This window comes from Rhinolophus ferrumequinum, chromosome 2, assembly GCF_004115265.2.
Source record: "Rhinolophus ferrumequinum isolate MPI-CBG mRhiFer1 chromosome 2, mRhiFer1_v1.p, whole genome shotgun sequence".
Lineage (NCBI taxonomy): Eukaryota > Metazoa > Chordata > Mammalia > Chiroptera > Rhinolophidae > Rhinolophus > Rhinolophus ferrumequinum.
Window position 1 is genome coordinate 46239046 of NC_046285.1, and position 25288 is coordinate 46264333.

A 25288-nucleotide genomic window follows, 5' to 3' on the forward strand; every position below is an offset into this window, starting at 1 on the left:
TTTGCTAACATAGTGTTGGTGATGGGTGATTTAAGGGGCTTTCTTGCAAAAGTTACATTTTACTTTGCTGAATCAGGGTATCTTCTTTCTTCACTCTCATCAAAAGACCAAGCCACCACTTGGTACAGGTTTGTTTTTCATTTACTTGAAAATTAAGGAGCTGCTGATAGATTTTGTGATGAAGGGAAAGTGGACATCTAAATCCATTACTTTAGAAAACAATGCCTACTTCTCAGAGTTAGAGCAATCCCCTCCCCACGCCCCCATTTAAAGAAAAGCCAGGCATAGAAAAGAGGAAAGCAAAGTCTTTAGCCCTAATGGGCACCCACGATTGGAGGTGATATGGGCCAGGAAGAAGAGAATAAAAAAATAAAAATAAGACAAAGATACATGTTGTTAGGAATCCAATATAGAATTTGGAACCCTACTGAGATCTAGTTAACATCAGACATGGCATTTGTTTCCACCCTTATTTTTACCCCTCCCAAACACCATACAATTGGGTACCACCTCATAAATCTTTTACTAATAACAATTAATAAACTAATTGTTCAAAACCCTTTAAGTGCCTATTATATGTGAAACATTGTGCCAGCTGCTAACCAAGATAGGAGAAATATAAAATTCTATGCCTGCCTGCAAGAGTGTTACTGTCTAGCTGTAGCAATGAAAGACTACCAGGAAGCATTGGGAGTCTTTGGGAGGACACTAAGTACTGAAAAATTCAAAAGGAGATGAACATTGAGCTGAGGATATGATAAACTGGGGTCTATTCCATCTTAGCTGTTCCCTCGCCATGTGACCTTGAGCAACTCATTTCTCTTTTAGGTCTTCCTTTGGACCCTTCCCATTCTCTCCCCCCCCCAGCCCCCACACACAAAGGAAAAAAAGAAGAGGTCATCCTAGAGGACTTCTAAAATCTAAGACTAATTGGGATGATTACTAATGAGCTATGTTGTGTTGCCCAGGTTGAAGTCTACAGCTAGCTATGGTCCCCTGAGCTGTTCTTCATTTTCACAGACTAAGAAATACAGGTACAAAATTCCCCCAATGCAGTAACAAGTCAGGGCTCAGAACCAAATCTTCCTATCCTGATGTACTTAAAAAAAAAAAATTCTGCACGGAATAGTACATCTTTCATACTGATTATTGTGACTCATAGAAAAAGCTAAAAATATATTCTTGACACGGTTTAAGAGAGAAATGTTTCTTTAAAAAAAACTTTGTGAAAATAGGGAGAAGGTGTAATTCTACGTATTAGAGGGAATAAGGTGAATAACTGATCCCTAAAGTATCTGGAAGGCTATACAATATATCCCAAAACTACTGAAATACAATTCCTTTCGGCAGCGGTGACCCGTTAAGCACTTATGCAAGTAGAAGGGCAGCAAGGAGAGCTCAATAGATGCACCTGGAGAGCGGGAAGAGGCTCACAGAGATGATAAACTGCAAAACACTTGCCAAGTTCACAATATTTTCCAGAGCCAGAGCTAGGGAAATCCTTCCTAAAGCCTCGGACTCAAGGAGCCCAAGTTCGCACGCTTCCAGGCATTCTATTGATTCACACTTGCGTCCTTCAACAGGTAGCGCCAATTACAATCCCTAAAGCTCGGCCGCTCTGCATACTGGCCAATACCGCTGTCAATCAAATACTTTACCTTTCTAAAGTCTCCCCGCCACCTTTCATTGGCTTTTTCTTCGGCCAATCCCCAAATATCTTTCCCACCTCGCAGCCGCGGAATTTAGCTCTATCTAGCCTAGGATTGAGGCGGAAGCTACTCCTTCCCTTTGATGTCCCGGCGCTCTCCACCCCTTTCACGGGCTCCAGGAGGCCTGGGCAAGAGGGGGCGGGGCAAGCGAGGAGGCGGTTTGGAGGCGGGGCTTGCCTCCCACGGCGGGAGGGCGGAGCCTGAGGTGGAGCCTGCCTGCTCGTTTAGGACCTCGGAGAGCGCCGGGCGCTGCGACCGGAGGGACTGGAGAAGCCGCCGGAGCCGCGCCGGACCGACGCCTGCGAGCCCGCCTCCCTCTGCACCCTGAGCTTCCCGGGCTGGCAGGCGGATAGTGGCAGCTGAGGAAGGTGCCTAAGTCGGGAATCATAGTCATCCCACTGGGACGCCGACGCCGCCGTCTAGCCGCGGATCCCTCACACCTGTGTGTGCGTCTGTGAGCATGAGTGCCCGCGCGCGAATGTCTGCGTGACACTGATTGTGTGTGCTCTGTCTGGCTGGGCGCACAATGTCTACGTGAGGGTGTTTGTGTGTTCGCGCGCCCATGGGAGAGAGCCTTCGCGCCTAGGCGCTCGGCCCGGGGAGGGACCGCGGGAGCGGCCGCTCTGCGCGCACAGCTGGCAGAGGCGGGACTCGGCCACAGCTGTCGCCGCCGCTGCTTCACGTCCTCCAAGAGCCGCAGCTGTGCTGCGGGGAGAGCCGACCCGCGGGCGAGCTCGGCGGCGGCTCGGGCAGTGCGGGGTGGGAGGGGGGTGGAGTGGGGAAGGAGGGAGGAGGGCCGGAGACGCGGGGAGGGAAGTGGAGAGGCGGAGGGAGAAGCGGGGGCAGCTGGCGCCGCCGCTCGCCCCTACCGTTGGCTGTTGCTGTGGGTCTCCCGCAGGTGCTTTGGGGTCCGGACTGTTGGGGTTGGGGAATGGAAAAAGTCCCCCCATCATTTCCTGGGGAAAGGGGAGCGTTGAAGATGATGGTGTGAGCCCAGAAGGTGTAAATACCGGCTCCCCCCACATAATTTTTCTGAAAATAAAATTTCTGAGCTGAATCTTTAGTTGGGAAGCCCGTCCTTAAGAGAAGACAGTCTTGGTCTGTTGGACCCTGGTTTGATTGTATAATAATGATGATATAATGCTAATGACGACGATGACACTGCCTTTTATTTTTACCCCAGTGCTGATAAAGCGTAGCAGCAGCTGGGGATAAAACCCTGGAAAATTTGATGTGTAAGGAGGAAATACTGTTGCTTTTGGAATTGTGTTTTTTTGTTTTGTTTTGTTTTGAGGGATATGCTTTTTAGAATTAAAATTTGACAACATGAAGCCTCTTTGTTTTCCTTTTTTTTTTTTTTTCCTAGTCCTTTACAGCCAATGCTTGTAAAATGAGGACTGGCTACTGCCTTGACTAATGAAAAACTAAACACTTTTACTCAGCTATAATTCCATGTGCTAAGTCACCCTTTCCTTTGAATTTCTCAACAGCCTTTAAAATGAAGAAGTTTAATTTCCGAAAAGTTTTGGATGGTTTAACTGCCTCCTCCCCTGGCAGTGGTAGCAGCAGTGGCAGTAACAGTGGTGGTGGAAGTGGTTCCGTGCATCCAGGAGGGACTGCAGGGGTCCTCAGAGAAGAGATTCAGGAAACCCTGACTTCAGAGTATTTTCATATTTGCAAGGTAAGTTTTGAATTGGCTGAAAGCCTGTTGTTTCTTTATTTTATTGTTGTGAGGAAAAACTATTAAAAGCAAACAAAAAAACAAAACCCCCCAAAAACCACTAGGGACTGGAAATTGTTGAGATGCCAGCATCAGAGTCTGGTGTAGAGAACTCTGTAGATAGGTCAGTTTGAATGAATAAAGATGTTCCAGGCATCAATTTAAATGGCAATGGTAGTTTAAGCGGAAAGTAAGCAAACATAAAAAGTAGAATTTGGAAGATAATGCTAAGGCCCAATAATGGACAAAATTTTTAAGGTAATATTTGTATATAAGTAGTATACTGAAAGAGAAAATCATTCTGGTTAATCCCATGATCTCATTCAGAGAAATTAATTGTTATTTTATTTCACTGTTTAATAAAATGATTAAAGCTATTAAGATGTTGCTAGAATTAAGTAGATAATAGCTAGACGAGTATCTCCATTTTAAAAGACCTAATGGCATTGTTTTAAATTCATTGTTTAAATTCTGAATAAAAAGCACACCCAGAGTCATAAACTCTAAACAAACAAACAAATACCATGGTTTAATACCTGTGAGAACCTGTAATACTTGAAAGAAAAAAATAGCCTGTGTTCTGGTTTAGTGAGGAAACAGTTTAGGTAATTATGCTTTAATGTTGAACTTCTAATGAATAAGTAAGAGTTTCTGATAGGGAGAGATGAGAACTTACAAAACAAGCAGTACGTTAGTATATGAGAGGTACTGTTATATTTTCTGAAATAAAGTGATTTATAATTTTTACTTTTATTTTTGGATAGCTAGCAATGTGCTTTTGATCTGGTATAAAAAAGCTACTAAGTCATTCATGTGATACAGATGAATATAGTTTTAAAATGTGTTTGAATACATAAGAAGAAACAGTAAATTTTTGAAATCACAGGAATTAAGTACTAAATTTTTTGGTACTTCAATAATTTTTTTAAAAATTATTAAAATTATTTTTGTAGTAAACAAATTATGTACGATAAAATACATTTCAATTATTACCTTAGTTTCCATTTCCAGTAGTGCTATTAATATAAACATAAAATCTAGTATTAAAATATTGTGAGATAGTTTATGTGAAAGTGAGTTTATTTAGAATTAGGTTAGATAAACAGATTCAATTCTAACCCTATGAGGTTTGTATATAATGCAATTTTGTACACAAAATTGTATATAATTTTGTTCTCAATTTTAACTAATATTTTCTCAGATTAGGGACTAAATAGTGGTCATGAGATAAACATGTGAAAAGGTCCTGGAGGCCAAATTTGAACTGCTAGGCAAGGGAATTATGCCCTGATATTCTAATCTTTGATGTATTACTATTTCCATTTCAAGATTCTGAAAAAAAATTCCAAATCCTCTCAATTCATGAATGTGGTGGTGATGGAGGAGAGTTTTAGAGGAGGCAAAATTGGTATAGGAAAAGTAGATTTCTCAGACTGAATGGCATTAGACTATTGAGGTTATAAATATGGTAGAGAAGTTTTTAAATAAAAAAAAGTTCAGGGGAAATGAATGAATGTAAGAGAGGAAAATGGGATTATAGTCATCTTCCTATTTATTAGGACGAAATAGTCATGGAAAGTGGCAGAAGTTAAATATTACTTCAAAAACATTGCAGGGCCTTGAAATTGGAAAATTTGTATTTTATTTAAAGCTCTGCTACTTGCCAGCCATATAATTTTGCGCAAAATGTTTATCTGCCTTGAGCCTTGATTTTCTCATCTGTAGTATGGTAATAAGTATTTCTCCTCTTCTTTTTTTTAAATTAAATTTGTTGGTTAATAAGATTTTATAACTTTTAAAGGTATAGTTCTATAATACATCACCTGTATATTGCATTGTGTGCTCACCACCCATAGTTATACATTTGACCCCTTTTCTTACCTAAGAAGGTCATCAGGAAGATTAAACAAGACAGTTAGGTTAAAATAATGTATAAATTGGAAAAGGCGATACAATGTATATATTGTTAAAGTTTTTAAATCACCTTGTTCTTGGTAGAATGACAATAACCAGTGGGTAATAATATCAGATAATAATTTTCAAAGAAATTGTAAGGATAGATAGCTATATAAGCTGAACACTAATAGTACTGAAATCTTACTAAATAGGGAAAGTACTATGGCATATTTGGATAGGAATATAGTGACTTTTAAAAAGTGTTTACAGCTATGATTTAGGTTACCTGAACTATAATAAAATATATTAAAATGGATTAAGGAAATTCCAAAATTAGAACTGTTACTAAAATGGGGACTTTATTTGGACTCACTGATTGAAAATGCAAAGAATGTTCTATTCTGAGTACTAAGCAGTTGGCATGTTCTGGGTTCTTCTACCATTTCAACATGGTCAAAGTTAAAGTATAAATCTAGAATCTGCTCTTGAAAAACATCCTTCTCTCTATTATCTGATTGGTCAGTAAATCCTATGTATTCTGTTTCCTTAGTATTTTTGATATTTATTTCCTTTTCGCCATTTCCAGTACTTGTTTATTCCGTCATATTTTTTTGCTTGTCTCTTGCAATCACTTCCTAACTGATCTTCTCACCTCTTGTTTTACCGTATTTTAATAATGGTTATTTCTGAATTATAATGTTAATGTTGTCATTTTCCTGCTAAAAATTCTATGTTGGTTTAACTAGAGCAGTGATGCTCTACAAGCAAGTCTTATGTGAAACCCCTGTAAATAACATTTATTAAAGAAGTATGGTAGTTTATTGGCATACATTTTAAAGTAAATTATAATGATAAATTATGAAGTATATATATAATTAGTTTTTATTGTATAATAGTATCCATAGGCAGGTAGTAGGATATTTGCTGGCCTTAAAGAAGTAAAAGTGTAAAACTGCTACCTTTGTAACCAGTGACACAGCTATAAGAAATTAAAAAAACACGGAAGTGGTGGAAGAAATTTTGGCTGAAGGTCAGAAAAAAACAACAACAAAGCCCACAAACCAGTTTAATGCCTTGGTTTACTGCAATCTGGTTTAAGTTCGGTATGTATGCATTTAAATGCCCGTGTTGTTCAGATATTTGTGAAATATATGAACTGCCTTTTGTAAGCTTGAATTCTGTGAAACACAATTTGAAACCACTGCTTTATACAATAAATTTTAAACTGCTTAACTTGATCTATATGTGGTTCCCTTCAGAAGGGGCTCCTGTTTGCCTTTCCATTGTCATTTCCTTGTTCCCTAAGCATGTTGCATTCCCTGGAAACACTATATTTTCTCAGTCTATTGCTTCTGACTAGAATATCTCTTCCAGCTTTGGTATAATTGGAGAATTCCCAGTTACTCTTTACTTCATAGTTTAAACACCACCTCCATGAAACCAGCTCAGACTACTACTTTCCTTATCTACCAACCCCAGGCAGAGTTAGTTTTTCCCCCTTCATCTCTGTTTGCCTATACCACCTGGCATATACCTGTTGAGTGAATTTAGCACCTGTTATGATTAAAAAATTTTATTTCTGTCAATGTCATTATACTATAAACTCTTTGAGAGGCAAATATATTTTGTTTCCTTATCATTGTTGGGGTGCTCATTACCTAACAGGTCAGTGGTTCTCAACTCTGTCTAAAAGAAATATTTCTATCTTCACCCCTGTCTTACAGAATCAATCTCTAGGAATGGGATCTACTAGGCACTTGCAGTTTTTAACAAAGGCCTCCTCACAGGAGACCCTGATGCACGTGCAGTCTGTAGTCAGTACTGAGAACCATGATTGTAGGCACTTGATATACTTTATGAATGAAGCAGCATGTACCTGGTTGGTTGATTAATTGAAAAGAAATTAAAGCAGAAAGTCATTAATAATTATATGTCTATAATTATGTATATAATTACATATACACACACACATAAATATATATATTTGTATAGTGATCAAACAATACAGTGAATGTTTAAATAAAAAAAATTATTACAGTAAAAGACATATTGCCATTAATCCCCCTCAGAAAACTCCCCCTTGCTTCCAACACACTTATCCCATTGTTCTTGCCATTTTCTGAAGCAGTTCTGGAAGTCCTCTTTCGTGAGTGTCTTTAGTTGTGCTGTCTTGGCTGCCTAATGTCCTGCATCATTTTGATTTTGGGGAGGAGCCAGAAGTCCCACGGTGCCAGATCTTGTGAATAAGGTAGATGAGGACACACTGTAATGTTTTTATTTGACAGAAATTGCCATATACCAGAAGTGATGTGTGACACAGAGCATTGTCATGATGGCGGGTGATTTACAGCACACTTTAAAACACACCTGCTCTCAACCTTAGCTCACACCTGACTACACCGAACAAGCTGGAAATTGTCACACACTCTTACTAAGGTTCGATGCACCCCCTCCCATATTGAAGATCCCTGCCTTTCTATTGGATGGCACTTGGCAGCAGCATTCACCGTATTTTGTGATCACAACAGAAAGGCTCTGTGTCACACATTGCTTCTGGTATATGGCAATTTCTGTCAAATAAAAACCATATGGTGTGTCCTCATCCTCCTTTTTCACTGGATCTGGCACCGTGCGACTTCTGGCTCTTCCCCAAAGTCAAAATGATTCAGGACATCGAGGCAGTAACGGCAGCACAACTAAAGACACTCACGAAAGAAGACACACACGGGATGTTCTAGACCTAATTAACAAAATAGACAAAAATAAATATATCACCAGAACCAAATGGCATAATCCTTAAAGTTTTGAATAAACTCTTAAATTAGCCAATTCAGTATTCATTAATACTTTTTGAACTATTTTTATAAGTGATCAAGTTGTCAGAGCCAACATGTAGATCGCTAGAGAAACTTCTGCAGTGAAATGGATTTGTAATCATGATTCTCATACCAGACTTAATATAAGATACTGCCAGATAAATATGTATCCAATCAGAAATATAGGTGTGGGCTGTGGAGAGCTGGTCTTTCCAGGACACTGGAAAGATGAAAGGAGATAAAGTGTCTAGGTATTCCTGACCATTATGTCTTCTTCAGATTTTCCATTGTCTCCACTGTGTTTAAGTTTGACATCGTTTTACTTGAGAGGTTCTGTAAATGAGATTGGCACAAGACTATTGTCACAGTTCCATATTTCTGTAATTTTTACCCATTCAAAGAACTACACAAGATTCCCTGAGATGAGTGGCCTTGTCTCATTCTGTACTTATAAACTGATAGCATAAGCGGTAGTATAGTTGACACTGCAGGATAACTTATTTGGATAAAGCATCTACTTCATTGCTCCTGTCACCAAAATGGACAATAGAGGATGGGTATCTTTAGGAATAGTAATGAATAAAAACCAGAAGAATTAAGTTACCTTGTTAGGACTGAGATGTTAACAAATCTAAGAACCAAAAAGAATTAAAATAAAAAAAAATTTTGAGAACCAGAAACCAAAGCCATATTATTCAGTATTCTAGGCTCTCTACTTGGCTTATCCTAGGCAGGCCTCCCTCGAGTAAGGGATTATAGACTTGTAGGAAGTATGTTTATAATTTTTTTTTAAGTTGCCATAGAGAACAATAACATTTTCTCACAAAAGGTCCTTTGGTGCTAATATACTGTCAGCAAATTGGGTTGTTGGTCTCATTTAGTATGGCAGTTTTTATATTCTTAAAAAAAATGCAGTGCTGTCATACTTTGTGTATGTCTCAGTATAGAATTAATATAAAATCTTACATAATTTCCAAATTTCTCTGTAGGATAATTACTAGTGATTACATCAAATTTGTATTTCTGGAAGTTTAGTACATTTCTCTAACCCCCTCTTCTGCTTTTACTTGAAGATGTGCCTGCAAAAAATTGTAGTGTTACATTCCCTGTTTTACTTTTAGTAACAGGATGATTGTATTGGTTTCCCACATTATAGTTCTATAAATCATTTACATATTAGTTTAATAGCAATAACTTTAACTATGCCCATTAAAGGTTTCAAATAGAAGCCCTACTTTAGGCTTTTAAATTGAATTTTTTCCTGTAAGACAAAATTGAGTTTTTGCTCCTACTTAATTGTCAAAATAATGATCTTTATAAAATATTTCAGTTACAGTGACAGTTATATTTTTTGATAGTTGTCTTTGATCCCTTTCTTTTTATTTCTTAAGCAAGGAAATATCTCTAAAATTCAGAGTTTTGATTAAATACTCCTATTTTCTTTTTTTTTTTTTTTGGTGCTTTGATCTCTTATATTTTAACTTTTTATCCACACAGAATTTGTTTTGGTACACAGTGTAACTCTAAAATGATTTTTATTTCAAATAGCCAATCAGTTTTTTTTTTTTAATTTTTCTCCAAGTAGCTTTTTTTTTAAATTATTTTTTAAATTTATTGGGGTGACAATTGTTAGTAAAATTACATAGATTTCAGGTGTGCAATTCTGTATCACATCATCTATAAATTACATTGTGTGTTCACCACCCAGAGTCAGTTCTCCTTCCATCACCATATATTTGATCCCCCTTACCCTCATCTCCCACCCCCCGCCAATCAGTTTTTATCATACCATTTATTAATTGATTCCTTTTCCACTGGTTGTGATACTTCTTTGTTATGTATTAACTTTTGATATGTACTAGGATTTGTATCTGGGGTAACAATGTTCTTTCATCTTTCTGCCTGTTGTTATGCCAATATCATATCGACTTAGTTTTCAGGCTAAAGAGACTGGTCAAAATAATGTGTAGACTGAGTTTCGGAATATTTGAAAGGAAACAAAGTGTCTGTGCCCATCTACGAAAGACTGCATACCTGTAGTCAAACAAAGTTGGGTTTATTACAACAAGGGAGCTTGCACATCATAGGGAACCATGAGACATCTTACCTAGGAAGCAAGAGGAACAAATAGCATGGGCTATAGCTATTTACTAAAGAAGCAGCAGTTCTGAGGGGAATGTTTGATCATTAGGGTGGTTTGCTCAAGGTTCTTATATTTATCAGTACCCCAACTTGATCCTGTAGTGGTTTTGTTTTTGTCTTGCTTCATCATGGTCATAGAGGGGCCTTGTTTGATCATTTTCTGTGAAATTGTTCATGTTCCACAGGAGAACACCGTGGCCTAACTTAATTAGGGCCGGGCAAACTCAAGCTGATAGCTATTAGAGGCTGCTTTTTTCTCTTTTAGCAATTTATTACTTCTTAAGTACCTTTTGTAGTTAATGTTGCAACAATATGTTGCTAAGCAGGCAACTTATTTTCTTGTTGATTGAAAGGCGAGGATCCATACTGGTTGATTTGAATTTGTTATATAATTTGAATTTGTTATATAATTGCTAATTCAAAATGATTTGAAATTGTTATGTAATTATATATATATATAATTATATATACAACAGCTATTGCTTAGTAAAACTATATATTTGAAATAGTATACTTGAAAACAACTATACTAAGTACAAAAATTTTTTGTGCCCTTTTCGTTTGTACGAGTTCTCTATTCGCAATTCACATTTTCTTTTGTTCTCCATTTTCAGAAAATATACAAATTTTATTTTGTCAACATAATATTCCCCAGCAGGTAGCCATTTTTAACTCTAGTAGGTAAATAGAAGATTTGAAGTAATTTTTAATTTTCTGAGAGTTCAACCCAGCAATCAATTTAGTATTTTTGTATAGCCAGCAAAATTTCATTTGTTGTGGAAATAAAAGGAATTTTCAAAAATAAAACTATTTGTAGAAGCAAAACTAATTTTCAAAAATTCTGTAAGAAGCCCTGTTGCATATATATTAGTCTGAGTGAGATAAGCTGCATATAATATTCTGATTTTTTTCTCCTGAACTCTGTCACGTCAGCCAAACCAGTTGTTTTAACTAAGTTTCAGAAGAGAAATTATTATCTGGCCTGCATCACTGCAATATTTCATAATGCTGCACTTCTATTTTTCTAACCCTTCCTTTTTAGTCACTCCTGTGCTGGCAAACACAGATTATCTGATAAAAGTATGTGAGGTAAAGTACTATCCTTAGCAAATACTCATACATATTTTGAGGAGAGCATTGTATATATTTGGTAGTAGGATGGCCAGGCTGTTGAATGAGTCATACTTAGAATCTTAACTGAGTCTGGAGATTCAGGCAAGGAGTGCATTAGGCATAGTTACAGAAGACAATTTATCTAAAGGTTGTATTTGCTTGCTTTAGTATGATCAAATATAGGCAGAGATTAACATTCAAGATGAAACCTACAGAACCTAGAAAAGTAGAGACAAGAGTGATGCAGGAGAAACTATTATATTTGACAAGAATCCAGATACACAGGTTCATCTTGAGGAACTAGGATGAAAGATGAAAGTTGGGGGACCAGCAGCAAAGCTAACTCAATACTTTTAAAGGAATGGTAGCAGTTTGCTGAAACCACCAAACTACTTTCTTGTAACTTCACATTACAAGAAAATTTCAAGATTTTTGTGTCTCTTATTCTCTCTGCTCAGGTTAGTTGTAATGAGCGCTGGTATGTATGTATGTGTGTATTTATTTATTTCCCTAGATTTTTTCATATTTCTTTGTTCAGTCTTTCTTTATGTTGTCTCAGGTGTTTTGGCCAAATTATATTCTGCCTCTGTTCCCAAATTAAGAATAATTTTTGGTACCAAATTGTGTTTAAGCATTAAACTTTCTTTTGAATAAATTTTTAATTTCTCTTAAGATTTCTTCTTTGACCCATGTTTTAGTTAGAAAGATATGGTTTAATCTCTAAGTATTTGGGGGTTTTCCACCTATCTTTCTCTTATTGGTTTCTAGTTTAATTCCATTGTGATTTTATTTTGTATGATTTTAATTCTTTTACATTTGTTATGATGTCCAGAATGTGGTTTATCTTGATGAATGTTCTGTGTGCAGTTGAAAAGAATGTGTATTCTGCTATTGTTGGATGAAGTATTCTATCAATGCCAATTAGATCTATTTGATTCATAACATTGTTTAGTTCAACTATGTCCTTACTGATTTTTGGCTTGTGAAATCTGTCAATTACTGAGAGAGGGGTGTAGAAGTCTCCAGCTGTAATAGTAATAGTGCATTCATTTATTTCTCTTGCAGTTCTATCAGTTTTCTGCAGTTTCAATATGATATGCATAGGTACATCAGATTTTGTTTTGTTTTGTTTTGTTATTTACCCTGCTTGGTGTTCTGTGAGTTTCCTGGAACTGTGATTTGGTGTCTATCATAAATTTTGGGAAATTCTCAGTCATTATTTCTTCTGTTCCTTTGTCTTCTCTTTCTGATATTCTCATCACATGTGTGACACCTTTTGTCATTGTTCCACAATTCTTGTATACTCTCTTCTGATTTCTTTATTTTCTTTTCTCTTTGTATTTTAGTTTTGGAAGTTTTTATGGACATTTCTTCAAGCTTATTCATTTTTTTTTCAGCTGTGTCTAGTTTATCATTAAGACTATCAAAAGCATTCTGTATTTCTGTTACAGTGTTTTTGATTTCTAGCATTTCCTTTTGATTCTTACAGTTTCATTTTTCTGCTTACGTTATCCTCTTGTTATTGCATATATCCACTTTTATCATCAGAGCCCTTGGCATATTAATAATAGGCCTTTTAAATTCCTAGGCTGATAGTTCCAAAATCTCTGCCATCTGAAGCTGGTTCTGATGCTTGTTGTCTCTTCAAACTGTTTTTTTGTCTTTCAGCATGTCTTATGATTTTTTGTTGAGGGACAGACATGATATACAGAGTAAGAGGAACTGAGGCAAATAGGCATTTAGCGTGGGGTTTTATGTTTATCAGCCTAGGAGCTAGGCTATACTTTCTATTTGCTGTAGCTGTAGGTGCCAGAGGCTAAAATTTTCTCTGGTGTCCTTGCTTTTGTCTCCCTTGTTGCCTTTGGGTGTCCCTAGAGACTCCTTTTTAAATAAAGTCTGAGATGTGCCGTTCTTTCCATTTGTTATTATAATGGATTCCTATTGATATGGTGGTAAGGTGTAGGGGAGAGGAAGTATTCATTGTACTTCTATGATTAGTACTCAGTCTTTCAGAGAGCCTGTGCCCTTGGGCTGTGACTTTCACAAGTGCTTTTCAGTTTTGTTTTGTTTTTCTCCCTGAGGTGAGCCAAGAAGGCTAGAGTTGGTATTTCCCTTTCCCTACCTCAAAGTCTAGAGGGAGCTGGAATTGAGTATTTCCAATCCCCCCGTCAGTTAGGCTGGTAAAACAGTTTCTCTCTCAAAGGTGGGACTTGTTAAGAACAGAATGCTCTGGGTATATTTCGAAATGTCTACTTTTCCCCTCCTCTTGCCAGAAGCTGGAGGGATTTTTCTCCAGTATTCACTGTGAGAACCTGGTAGGGATCCTGGAGGTACAACTCACAAAATTCTGGCTCCCTTCCTCACACCAACAATGAACCCCTGGGAGTTTTTAACTCTCAAACTTGTCCTTATTGAACCTGCAGCAATTTGTCAATTACGGTTTAGGTTTTCATGTTCTGGTACTAGTTCATATGTGAAGGTTTCTGCCCTTGGGCTTCTGTTCCAGTAAATTGTGATTCTCTATGTCTGCCTCTCTGTCCCTCAAGTTTTGGGGAAAGTGGTTTGCCCTGTAACTTCAGTTCTCTGATGGATCTCAGAAAAACTGTTGAATTTTAGTTTGTTGAGCTTTTTTCTTGTGTAGAGGGGAATGATGACTTCTAATCTCCTATATACCAGACTGGAGACTAGAACTTTAGTATTTTTAAAACAACAAATAAACTTAAAACCTTGAAATCTACACTGGAATTAATTTATATAATTAGAAAATGTTTCAACATCTTAATAATAGTAAATAATACTTAATTATTTACTACTTATTGAGCTATTTGTAGACTTTAAATCTGATTTTGAAACACATTAGTAAGAACAAATTGGTAAGGGTGCAAGTTTAACTTTTACTAACATTCGCTGTGAGTTATTTTAAATTCAGGAAGTGTTTAGTGAGTATCTAAGGTGTATCCAGAATGTTTTTTCTTTTTAGTTTTTTGTTTTACAAGTAATTTATAGTTTCTATAGAAAAAACTAGAAAATATAGATGAGCAAAAAGAAAAAAATATATTTTATCCAGATATTACCACCATTAATATTTTGCAGTATTTATTTCCAGATGTTTTTCTATGCTTATGAGAATATGTGAAAATTTTTTATATAAAAATGGAATCTATGCATTCTTTGTAACTTTTTGCTACTCAATATGTTATGCACATCTTCCTTGTCTGGTTATTTATTATTTTTTTACATACGGTTGAGTGGTTGTCTATGACTCTATTATATTTATGGATTCCAGTTTATTTAAATCAATCCCCCATTATATCTAATATTAATATTTTACCGTCATGAAAGACTACAATAAGTATCTTTGTGCATTTTATGTAGTTAGAATTTTTCGTTAAGATAAATTCCTAGGAGAACAAGTTCATAGCTAAAGAATAAGCATATTTTTTAATGTTTTTGGTGTGTTTAATCAAATTATCCACTAAAAAGTCATACAAGTATATAGTTTTTATTGGAAGTTTATACTTATTTGTTAATTATACGTCAATAAAGATGGGGGTGGGAAAGAAGCTTATCGGAATACTTGTTTTCTTTTACCTTTGAAAACCTGGGATTTGCCTTTATTTTAAAAACTTCTGACTATATAATTGCCAAGAGATAGTAACTTAAGGTTCTTTTAAATTGTATTTTATCATTTAGTAGTGAATTTTGCACGTAAAATATTTATTGCTCATTTACATTTCTTCTATGGTGAATTAGATATTGTCTTTTGAGCATTTCATTTTGGGGAGTTTAGCTTTTTTTATTGTTTATAAAAATGTTTTGTATAGCAAAGATATTAACACTTTGTCTACTATGTTAGGTATAAAAATACTGTTATAGACTTCATCTATTATGTTATGCAAATAGGCTTTAAGGTTCCCTTAATCTCATATGAATAGGGATCTAAGTTTGTCAAATGATCAGCTCCTTGTTCCAGTACCAGTTATGGAAAAACGCTTTTCTTTCTTATTGATTTGATTGCTGCTTTTAATCATAGATTCAATTAATTTATTTACTTGACCTGCTTTTCAATATTTTATTTCATTACATTAATCTATTTCTTCCTATATTAGTACCATATTAAAATTATGATTGTTTTATATTTTTGTATTTCATACCTCTTCCACCCCTTATATTTATGCCAAAATTCTTGTTTAGTTTTAGGTTTATATGTCCAGATAAAGTTTTGTAAAAAATCCAATTGGGATTCTAATTGTTCTACTTTACATTTTAATATTTAATATTACTGAAAACTTGACTTTTTAAAAATATTGAATCTTCTGCTTTTATAGTATACCTCTAGTTGTTTTTATATTTGTTTACATTGGTCAGAAATGTTTCGTATATTTTTTGGTTATTGTTTGAATAGGTGACACATTTCTTGCAAGGTTTCGTTGTAGAATTTTATTTGTTTCGCTATTTTGAATAGGAACTCTTCTTACAATATATTTTTTGTTTAATACTAACATAGAAGAAAGCTAATATTTTGTCATATTTATTTTGTAACTGTTTCCATAAACTTATTGAAGTCAGGCTGGAATAGAGAGATACCTAGGTTTATGGAGAGATATTTAAGAGATTGTGCCGATTTGTATTTCTGGAATAAACTCTATTTAATCATGTTATACTTTAAAAAATACGCTACTAGAATCATTTTTCAAATATTTTATTTGGGACTTACCTTTAATATTTCTAAATAGAATTGATGTGTAATTTTCTCTTGTGTGTGTCCTGTGTGTGTGTGTGTGTGTGTGTGTGTGTGTATAGTCGATCAGGTTTTTTAATTTGAGTTTCATTTCTTCATTTTTTTTCTATCTGAAATAAGATACCTGGTTCTTTAAAGGTTCGAAAAGGTACATTTTTGGATGGGATCAATATTTTTGAGGAAGTATTTTTTGAAACAAAAATTTTATGGTAATTGATCACTTTGGACTATTGCCTTTCCTTTAACTGATATTTACTAATTTATGTTTTATAGGAAATCACACATTTCATCCAGTGTTTCACATTTATTAGTACAGTTATACATTCTTTTTATAATAAAATCTCTTTTGTAACTATGGCTATATTTCTCAATCTAACATTATGTGTTTCTATTTTCTCTTCATTAACTTTTCCAAAAGTTTGCCTATTCATTGATCTTTTAAAAGAACCAGTTCATGGAGCTGATACTTAAGCATTTTAATTTAAAAAAATTTTTTGCCCTTAACTAATATGTTCTTTTTAATATATACTCTTTGGAATGTGAGATTTTTCTTTTGTGAGTCTGTATGTGACGAACTATTGTAAATCTTCCAATAACACTGGAAAGGAACACTAGAAAGTTATTTCCTATTTGGGGCAGGCAAAGCTCATAATATATTTGTAAATCTTACTAATTTTATATACAGTGCCTCTATATCTCTGTATTTGGTTTACTAGATTAGTTAATAACAGAGAACTATACCATCCCACACAACTATTGTGTTTGTTCATTTTTCTTCTTCTTTTTATTAATTTATCTTTTATATTTCTATATAGTGATATTTGTATCAAAGCATCATATCTCTATTGTGAAGTATACCCTTTAGCTATATAAAATATTTGCCATCTTATTTGCCTTGAATTGTGATACTAATAGTGTAATCCCAATTTTCCTTTTGTTTGCATTGCTTTAACCTGATATTTTGCTAGTTTTTACTAGATTTTTAGTTCATTCTAGATGTTAATCCTGTGAAAATATTATAGCTAGATTTTTTTCTTATTTAATTAAACTTTTTATTTTGAGGTAATTGTAGATTCACATGCAGTTGTGAGAAATAATGCAGACAGATTCCACATATCCTTTACCCAATGTTTTCCAAAGGTAACATCTTGCAAAACTTAGGTTCAATGCCACAATCAGGGTATTGACATTGATATAATCGACATACAGAATATTTCTATCATCACAAGGATCCCTCACGTTGCCCTTTTAGAACTGCACACAACCCTCACCCTCATGCCTATAAACCACTAACCTGTTCTCCATTTCTTTTTTTTTTTTTTTTTTTTTTTTTTTTTTTTTCCTTTTCTTTTTTTTTTTTTTTTTTGGTAATTTCAAGACATTATATAAATGGTATCAGATAGTCTGGTACATTTTGGGATTGGTCTTTTTTTCACTCATCATAATTCTCTGGAGATTCATCCAGAGTTTTTATGTATCAATACTTTGTTTATTTTTATTCCTGGGTAGTATTCCGTAATATAAATACACCACAGTTTGTTTAACCACTCACCCATTGACGGACATCTGAGTCATTTCCAGTTTTTGGCTATTATAACTAGAGCTGCTATAAACGTTTGTGTACAGGTTTTTGCATGAAAGTGTTTTCATTTGTCTGGGAAAAATGCTCAAAAGTGCAATTGCTGGGTCATATAATAATTGCATGTTTAGTTGTTTTATAATTTGGTATCTGTATAGTCTATTGCGTGCTCACCACCAAAAGTCTAGTTTCCTTCTATTACCATATATTTGACCCCCTTTGCCCAATTCGCCCTCTCCCTACCCTTTATCCCCTCAGGTAACCACCATTCTTTTGTCAGTATCTATGAGTTTATTTTTGCTTTGTTTTGTTAGTTCGTTTGTTACTTTTTTGTTTTATATTCCACATATGAGTGAAATCATATGGTTTTTATCCTTTTTTTGTCAGACTGATTTCACTTAGTTTAATATCCTCAAGATCCACCCATATTGTTGCAAATGACAATATTTCATCTTTTTTATGGCTGAGTAGTATTACTTGTATATATTTATACCATACCTTCTTTATTCATTCATCCGTGGATGTACACGTAGATCATTTCTATATTATTTACAAAATAATGCTGCAGTGAACATAGAAGTACATATATCTTTTCGATTTAGTGTTTTCATATTTTTCAGATAAATATTCAGAAGACGAATTGCTGGACCACATGATGTTTCTGTTCTTAATTTTTAAAGGAACCTCCATACTGTTGTCCATAGGGGCTGCACCAATTCACAATCCCACCAATAGTACATAAGAGTTCCCCTTTCTCCACATCCTCTCCATCACTTGTTATTTTTTGTCTTTTTGATCATAGCTATTCTAACAGGTATGAGGTGATATCTCATTGTGGTTTTGATTTGCATTTCCCTAATAATTAATGATATTGAACATATTTTCATATGCCCTTTTCCATATGTACATCTTCCTTGGAAAAATGTCTATTCAGATCCTCTGCCCATTTTTATTTTTTAAATTGGGGAACAGTGTGTTTTTCCAGGACCTATCATCTCCAAGTCAAGTCGTTGTTTTCAGTCTAGTTGTGGAAGGTGCAGCTCACTGGCCCATGTGGGAATTGAACTGGAGACCTTGGTGTTATGAGCACGGCATCTAACCAACTGAGCCACTGGCCACCCCCTCTGCCCAGTTTTTATTCAGATTGTTTGTTTCCTTGTTTTTGAGTTGTATGAATTCTTTATACAGTTTGGATATTCACCCTTTATTGGAAGCATTTGTAAATATTTTCTTCCATTTGGTTGATTGCCTTTTTGTTTTGTTGAAGGTTTCCTTTGCTGTGCAAAAGCTTTTTAGTTTGATGTATTCCCATTGGTTTATTTTTGCTTTAGTTTCCCTTGCCTTTGGAGTCAAATTCACAAAAACATCACTGAGACCAATGTCTAGAAACTTAGTGTCTGTTTTGTTCTATGTATTTTACAGTTTCAGGTCTTACATTGAAGTCTTTAATCCATTTTTATTAACTTTTGTGTATGGTATAAGATAGTGATGTAGTTTTATTCTTTTGCATATAGCTATCGAGTTTTCCCAACATCATTGTAGAAGAGAATTTCCTTTCTCCCTTGTATGTTCTTAGCTCCTTTGTCATGAATTAGTTGCCCATATATGTATGGGTTTATTCTGGGGCTCTTAATTCTGTTTCATTGATCTGTATGTGTGTTTTTCTCTAATACTGTACTGTTTGATTAGTATAGCTTTGTAGTACAGTTTAAAATTGGGGATTGTGATACCTCTGGCTTTGTTCTTTTTTTCTCAGGATTGCATTGGCTATTGGGAATCTTTGTGGTTCCATACAAATTTTATGATTTTTTAAAAATTCTATTTCTGTGAAAAATGTCATCAGGATGTTGAAAGGGATTGCACTGAATCTGTAGATTGCTTTAGGTAATGTGGGCATGTTAACAATGTTGATTCTTGCAGTCCATGAATACGGAGTATTTTTTCCATTTCTTTGTATCTTCAATTTATCTCAACAATGTCTTATAGTTTTCAGTGTACAGATCTTTCACTTCCTTTGTTAAGTTTATTCCAAGGTATTTTAGTCTTTTTGTTGTGATTGTAAATTGTATTGTTCATTTCTCCTTCTGATAGTTCATTGTTAGTATTGTGTTTCCCCGAAAATAAGACCTAGCCGGACAATCAGCTCTAATGCGTCTTTTGGAGAAAAAATTAATATAAGACCTGGTATTATATTACATTATATTATATTATATTATATTATATTATATTATATTATAATTATATTAAAGACCCAGTCTTATAGTAAAATAAGACTGGGTCTTATATTAATTTTTGCTCCAAAAGACGCATTAGAGCTGATTGTCCGGCTAGGTCTTATTTTTGGGGAAACACGGTATATAGAAATGTTCAGATTTTTTGTATATTGATTTTGTGCACAACAACTTTACTGCATATGTTTTATTATTTCTAATAGTTTTATGGTGGAGTCTTTAGGGTGTTTTTTTTTTTTTTGGAGTGTGTGTGTTTGTGTGCATAGATATAGATATAGATGAAATCATGCCAGCTGCAAAAAGTGACATTTGTACTTATTCCTTTCCAATTTGCATGCTTTTTCTATTTCTTGCCTAATTGCTCTGGCTAGGACTTCCAGTACTATGCTGAATAAACGTGGCAAGAGTGGGAATCCTTGTCTTGTTCTTGATCTTAGAGAAAAGCTTTCAGTTTTGCACCATGAAGTCTGGTGTTAGCTGGGTGTTTGTCATATGTGGCCTTTATTATGTTAAGGTAATTTCCTTCTATACCCATTTTATTGTGAGTTTTAACATAAATGGATATTGTATCTTGTCAAATTCTTTTTCTGTATCTATTGAAATGATCATATGATTTTAATCTTTTGTTTTGTTAATGTAGCATATCACATTTATTAATTTGTGAATGTTGACCCATCTTTACCTCCCTGGAATGAATCCAACTTGATCATGGTGTGTGATCTTTTTAAAAAATATGTTTTAATTTTTCAGTTACAGTTCACATACAATATTGTATTGGTTTCAGGTGTGATTAGACATTTTATATAGCTTATGAAGTGATCACCCTGATAAATCTAGTACCGATCTGACATCATACATAGTTATTACAATACTCTTAACTATATTCCCCGTGCTATACTGTACATTCCATGACTGTTTTGTAACTACCAATTTGTACCTGTTAATCCCTTCTCCCTTCATCTATCCCTCCCAAGCGCCCCTCCCCCAGTCTGGCAACTGTCAAAATGCTCTCTGTATCTATGAGCTTATTTCTGTTTGTTTGTTTACCCTGTTCTATAGATTACATATATAGTAAAATCATATGACATTTGTCTTTCTCTGTCTGACTTATACCACTCAGCACAATACCCTCTAAGTCCATCCATGTTATTGCAGATGGCAAGATTTCATTCTCTTTTATGGCTGAGTAATATTCTGTTGTACCACTCTTCTTTATCCATTCATCCATTGATGGATACCCATGTTGCTGCCATATCTTGGTTATTGTAAATGATGCTACAGTGAACATATGGATGCACATGTCCCTTCAAAATCACATTTTGGGTTCCTTCTGATAACTATCCAGAATTGGAATTATTGAGTCCTTCTTGGTCTCTTTCTTATAGCTTTTGTTTTAAATTCTATTTTGTCTGGTGTAAATATTGCTACCCCAGGTTTTGTTTGTTTACATTTTCACCTCTGTTGGTGCATTTGAACTAGGGAACTCCTTTGTTATTTAGTTAAGGTTTTGATTTTACAATTCAACAGGTGGATAATTAGAGACCTTTCTTTTCTTTTACAGTAGATCATATGATAGGTGTTGTTTTCTCTTACCTGTACTACTTGCACCTCTGGGTTCATAGTAGGGGTGGTCATCACTCTGGTCATGGGAGTCACTGCCAGGGTGATCATGGGGTGGTCATAGTGGTGGGTGTCCCTTCTGTGTCCAGGTCGCCTTGGTGTCCTTGGTCTCAGGGCACCACCACTGTGGTGGGAGAATGTGGTTGGTTGAGGGCAGCCAGGTTCATGAGCCCGCCACACCGCTTCCTCGTTCTCTATGGCTATTGGTGCTGCTGAGCTGTAGATGCATCTTAGGTGCTGCTACCAGGCTCCATTACAAACTATCGGGGGAGGGAACCAGATTCTCAGGCACCAACGCTGCTTCTGCCCCTCTTACTTTCCATTGGGTCATAATGTGGGGCTGCATCCCTGGGTTAGCTGGGGTTATAGGCTTAGCCACAGTGGCTCGTAAACCGTGTCTGCACTGTTTTTGCCTTCACCCCTCCCAATTCTGCCTCCCTTACATGTTCCAATACAACCACTTCAGATATACCAATGCGTGGATTTCTCAGGTATTCTAGTGTCTTGAGCAGAGGAACCTTTGTTGGAATAAAAATGTCTCATTAGTTGTAGATTTAAGGGGAGATACTAAGGAAGCTTCTCACTCTGCCATGATGCTGATGTCACTTTAGATTTTGTTTTTTAAAACAAGTTGAATGTCTTCTGTTAACATATGCCTTGCTAAAATGTCTAACAATTCCTCTCCTGGAGGTAACCAATGTTATCAGTCTTTTGTATATCCTTCCAGGGATAGCTTTCGTACATACATGTAAATATATTTGTCAGAATTTTGCAAAGAAAACTAACTCATTCTATGTTCTTGAACTAGAGATACAGCTAGAACTCTATTTTAATAAATACCTCATAACACTTAATTCAATATAACAAATATATTCCTATATCCCATCAATGCCCCTTTGTTAATGTTAATCTACTGAATGCCAATTCTATGCAGACAGTGCTTTCATATGTCTCTTTGCCTTTAACAAGCTGTTCAATAAAGCTGTACTTTAATTATACCATTTTTTTTTTTTGTATCCAGCAACTTTATTTCGGAACAATTTTTTATTTTAGTTTTTAAAAATAAAAAACTGACACGTTTTCAAAATTCTGTTGACAATATAATTACTTTTTAATTTAAAATTATAGGATGCTGTCATCCTATAGGGGCACTTACCTCGTCATTTTGATAAAATATCTGCTCCATATATATCACATGTCATTGTCTACAGTAGAAGATACCAGATTTCACAGGAGAAATTATTTGATTTGTAAATGTTAACTAGACACTTAGTTTTTGACAGCTTGTATTATATTAAGTATGCTGTTTGCTTTTGGTGGGTGGCTCAGGTAAATGGCATTTAAAATGCCTTTTGAGATGTTTGAAGTGAAAAGAGGAAAAATACGTTGAAAGTTATTATTGATAGGTTTACTGTGAAAAGGTAAATCAGTTTAATTTTCCTTTCTCTGCTTTCTACCTTACCTTTCATTGTAAATTAGCAACTAATAATTGCTTTGTAAACAACTTAATCATTACTTACTTGGTTTTTATATTTGGAATTAGTTCTGAAAGGAAACCTAGTTAGCATTTTTGTTTTTGTCTTCTCAGCAAAAGAAATAAAAATAATTTAAGATGTAGGAATTAAGATTGTGTGAATATTTGGTGAATGAACTCTACTGCTTTTTATGAGCTGGAAATAGTAAGAGAACATTATGGTTAAACCCAGTCAGCCAGTAAGGGCTTTGGGTGAGGGATTGGGAGACCTAAAGTTGTATTTGAGGGAAATACAGATGTTTTTGAACTTTTAATGCAAATTTTTACTTTTGTTTTCTTGAAATGATACCTCATTGTCTCTGTGATAAAGAGGGTGCTCAAGAAGTGATTAGGGAATATGAGAAGGTTTCTGTTTTGGATGAAGGGTGCCTTGGTTACAAAATGAAGAGCTATATGATAATAGGAAACATGGTACATAATATGGTAATTTACAAAGTAATTTGGGAGAGTTTTTGTGGTCGTGCTGAACACATAATTGCTACCCTAAACTTACCAGTGCCACCTTCGTTTTAGCTTCGGTTGGTAATAAGTTAAAACAATTTCTAAAGGCAAATCCCCCTATAGCAAACGCCACATCCCATGTGGGAATTGAACCGGCAGCCCTCGGAGCCAGGAGCCAGGAGCCAGGAGCACGGAGCTCCAACCGCCTGAGCCACAGGGCTGGCCCCTATTTGTAATTATTTGAGGAACCTCCACACTGCCTTCCATAACGGCTGCACCAATCTGCACTTCCACTAACAGTGTATGAGGGTTCCTTTTTCTCCACAGCCTCTCCAACACTTGTTACTATTTGTCTTGTTGATGATAGCCATTCTGACTGGGGTGAGGTGATATCTCATTGTGGTTTTTATTTGCATTTCTCTGATGATTAGTGATGTTGAGCATTTTTTCATATGTCTATTGGCCATTTGTGTTCTCTTTGGAAAAATGTCTCTTCAGGTCCTCTGCCCATGATTTCGAGTGCAAGTATTTGTATTAGGAGTATGGAATTGGAAAGGTCCTTAATTAACGTAATTCATTCTTTCTATTTTATAGATGAAGCTGAGCACTTAAGTAATGTGTCCAGGTTAGACAGTGAGAGGGGTGGGACCGGAACTAGGTCTCCTGACTCCTAGCACAATCTTCTTCCACGCCATTCTGTCTATAATTTTGTTTCACAGATTTTCATTTTCTTTTCTTTTAAAGTGATTTTTATTTTATCCCAGGCCAGATTATTTTCCTATGGCTACAAATTTTCATTTTTATTATATATTAATGAAAAAGATTAAGTTCATAGAAATTTGTTTGATAGCTATATAGACACATAAAATAGATTCAATAAAAGATGTAAATAAATCTTTCAAGCATGATACAGAATTAAGTTGAAAGGTATTGAAATGTTAAATAAGTTGGGAATAGAAGCTAGTATAGCCAGAAAGAAAATAAAGGTTTCAGATAAGTAGGAGGTTTAAGTGGAAGTTCTAGGATGATAAGAAAGATGGAAGGGAAATGATGGCAGGTAAAGATACTGTGAGTGAATAGAGAGAATGCCGAATCTGAGTTCTTGAAAGAAGTCTAGAAGTGTATGATGATGAGGCTGTGTTGATGTGAGGCTGATGATATCGACTGGTGATGCTCAGCTGAGTTAAAAAGAGAGGGGAGAATGATATAGTCCAAGCTTATGATAGAGTGAAGCAAGGATATTGAAAGATATAGGCTGTTAATAGTGCTCAGAGTAGAGGGAAAATATATAAGCCAGAAGGCAAAAATCACCTAAGAAGATGAAAATGACTCCTAGGGATGGAAAAACACAGAACAAAACAGTGGATGTACTTTGGAGCGAGCGATTTAACCACATTGGAGACTGCTCTGTCCTTCAGTTCTGTGTCCTTTATTGAATCAAAGATGATAGAATTTAGGATATACTCTTTGTTACTTCATGTTATTAGTGTGCTAGTATTTATATTATTTCAGTCAGTACACATTTTTATGTATATCTCTGTACTTTTCTGTAGCAAAAATTGTGTGTGTTCATATATATGTGGTTTTTTTTGAAGGTATGTTTTACATGATATTACGAGAGGCGATAGTATGAAAGATAATGAGATAGTATTAGGGAAGGTAAATGCATCTAATTTGAACTTGATTCCCTCATTTTTTTTGCCTCTTATAAACAACAATATTCAAATGTATATTTGAATCATATGA

At 35.2% G+C, this 25288-nt stretch overlaps 1 protein-coding gene across 9 annotated transcripts in view; it reads left to right on the forward strand.

Moving 5' to 3' along the window:
- Positions 1 to 1944: 1944 nt before the first annotated feature.
- Positions 1945 to 25288, forward strand: part of STXBP5L (syntaxin binding protein 5L) — a 231754-nt gene continuing 208410 nt past the window's right edge. For 6 of the 9 annotated variants that reach the window (XM_033134974.1, XM_033135011.1, XM_033135040.1 and 3 more), the window contains exons 1-2: positions 1945 to 2077; positions 3200 to 3390. In XM_033134974.1, the coding sequence (XP_032990865.1) occupies positions 3208 to 3390 (183 nt within the window). In that variant the 5' untranslated portion in view covers positions 1945 to 2077; positions 3200 to 3207. Of the gene's footprint in view, positions 2156 to 2567; positions 2608 to 3199; positions 3391 to 25288 lie in introns of those variants that run through there. The other 3 variants (XM_033134983.1, XM_033134991.1, XM_033135000.1) reach the window with 3 other exon arrangements.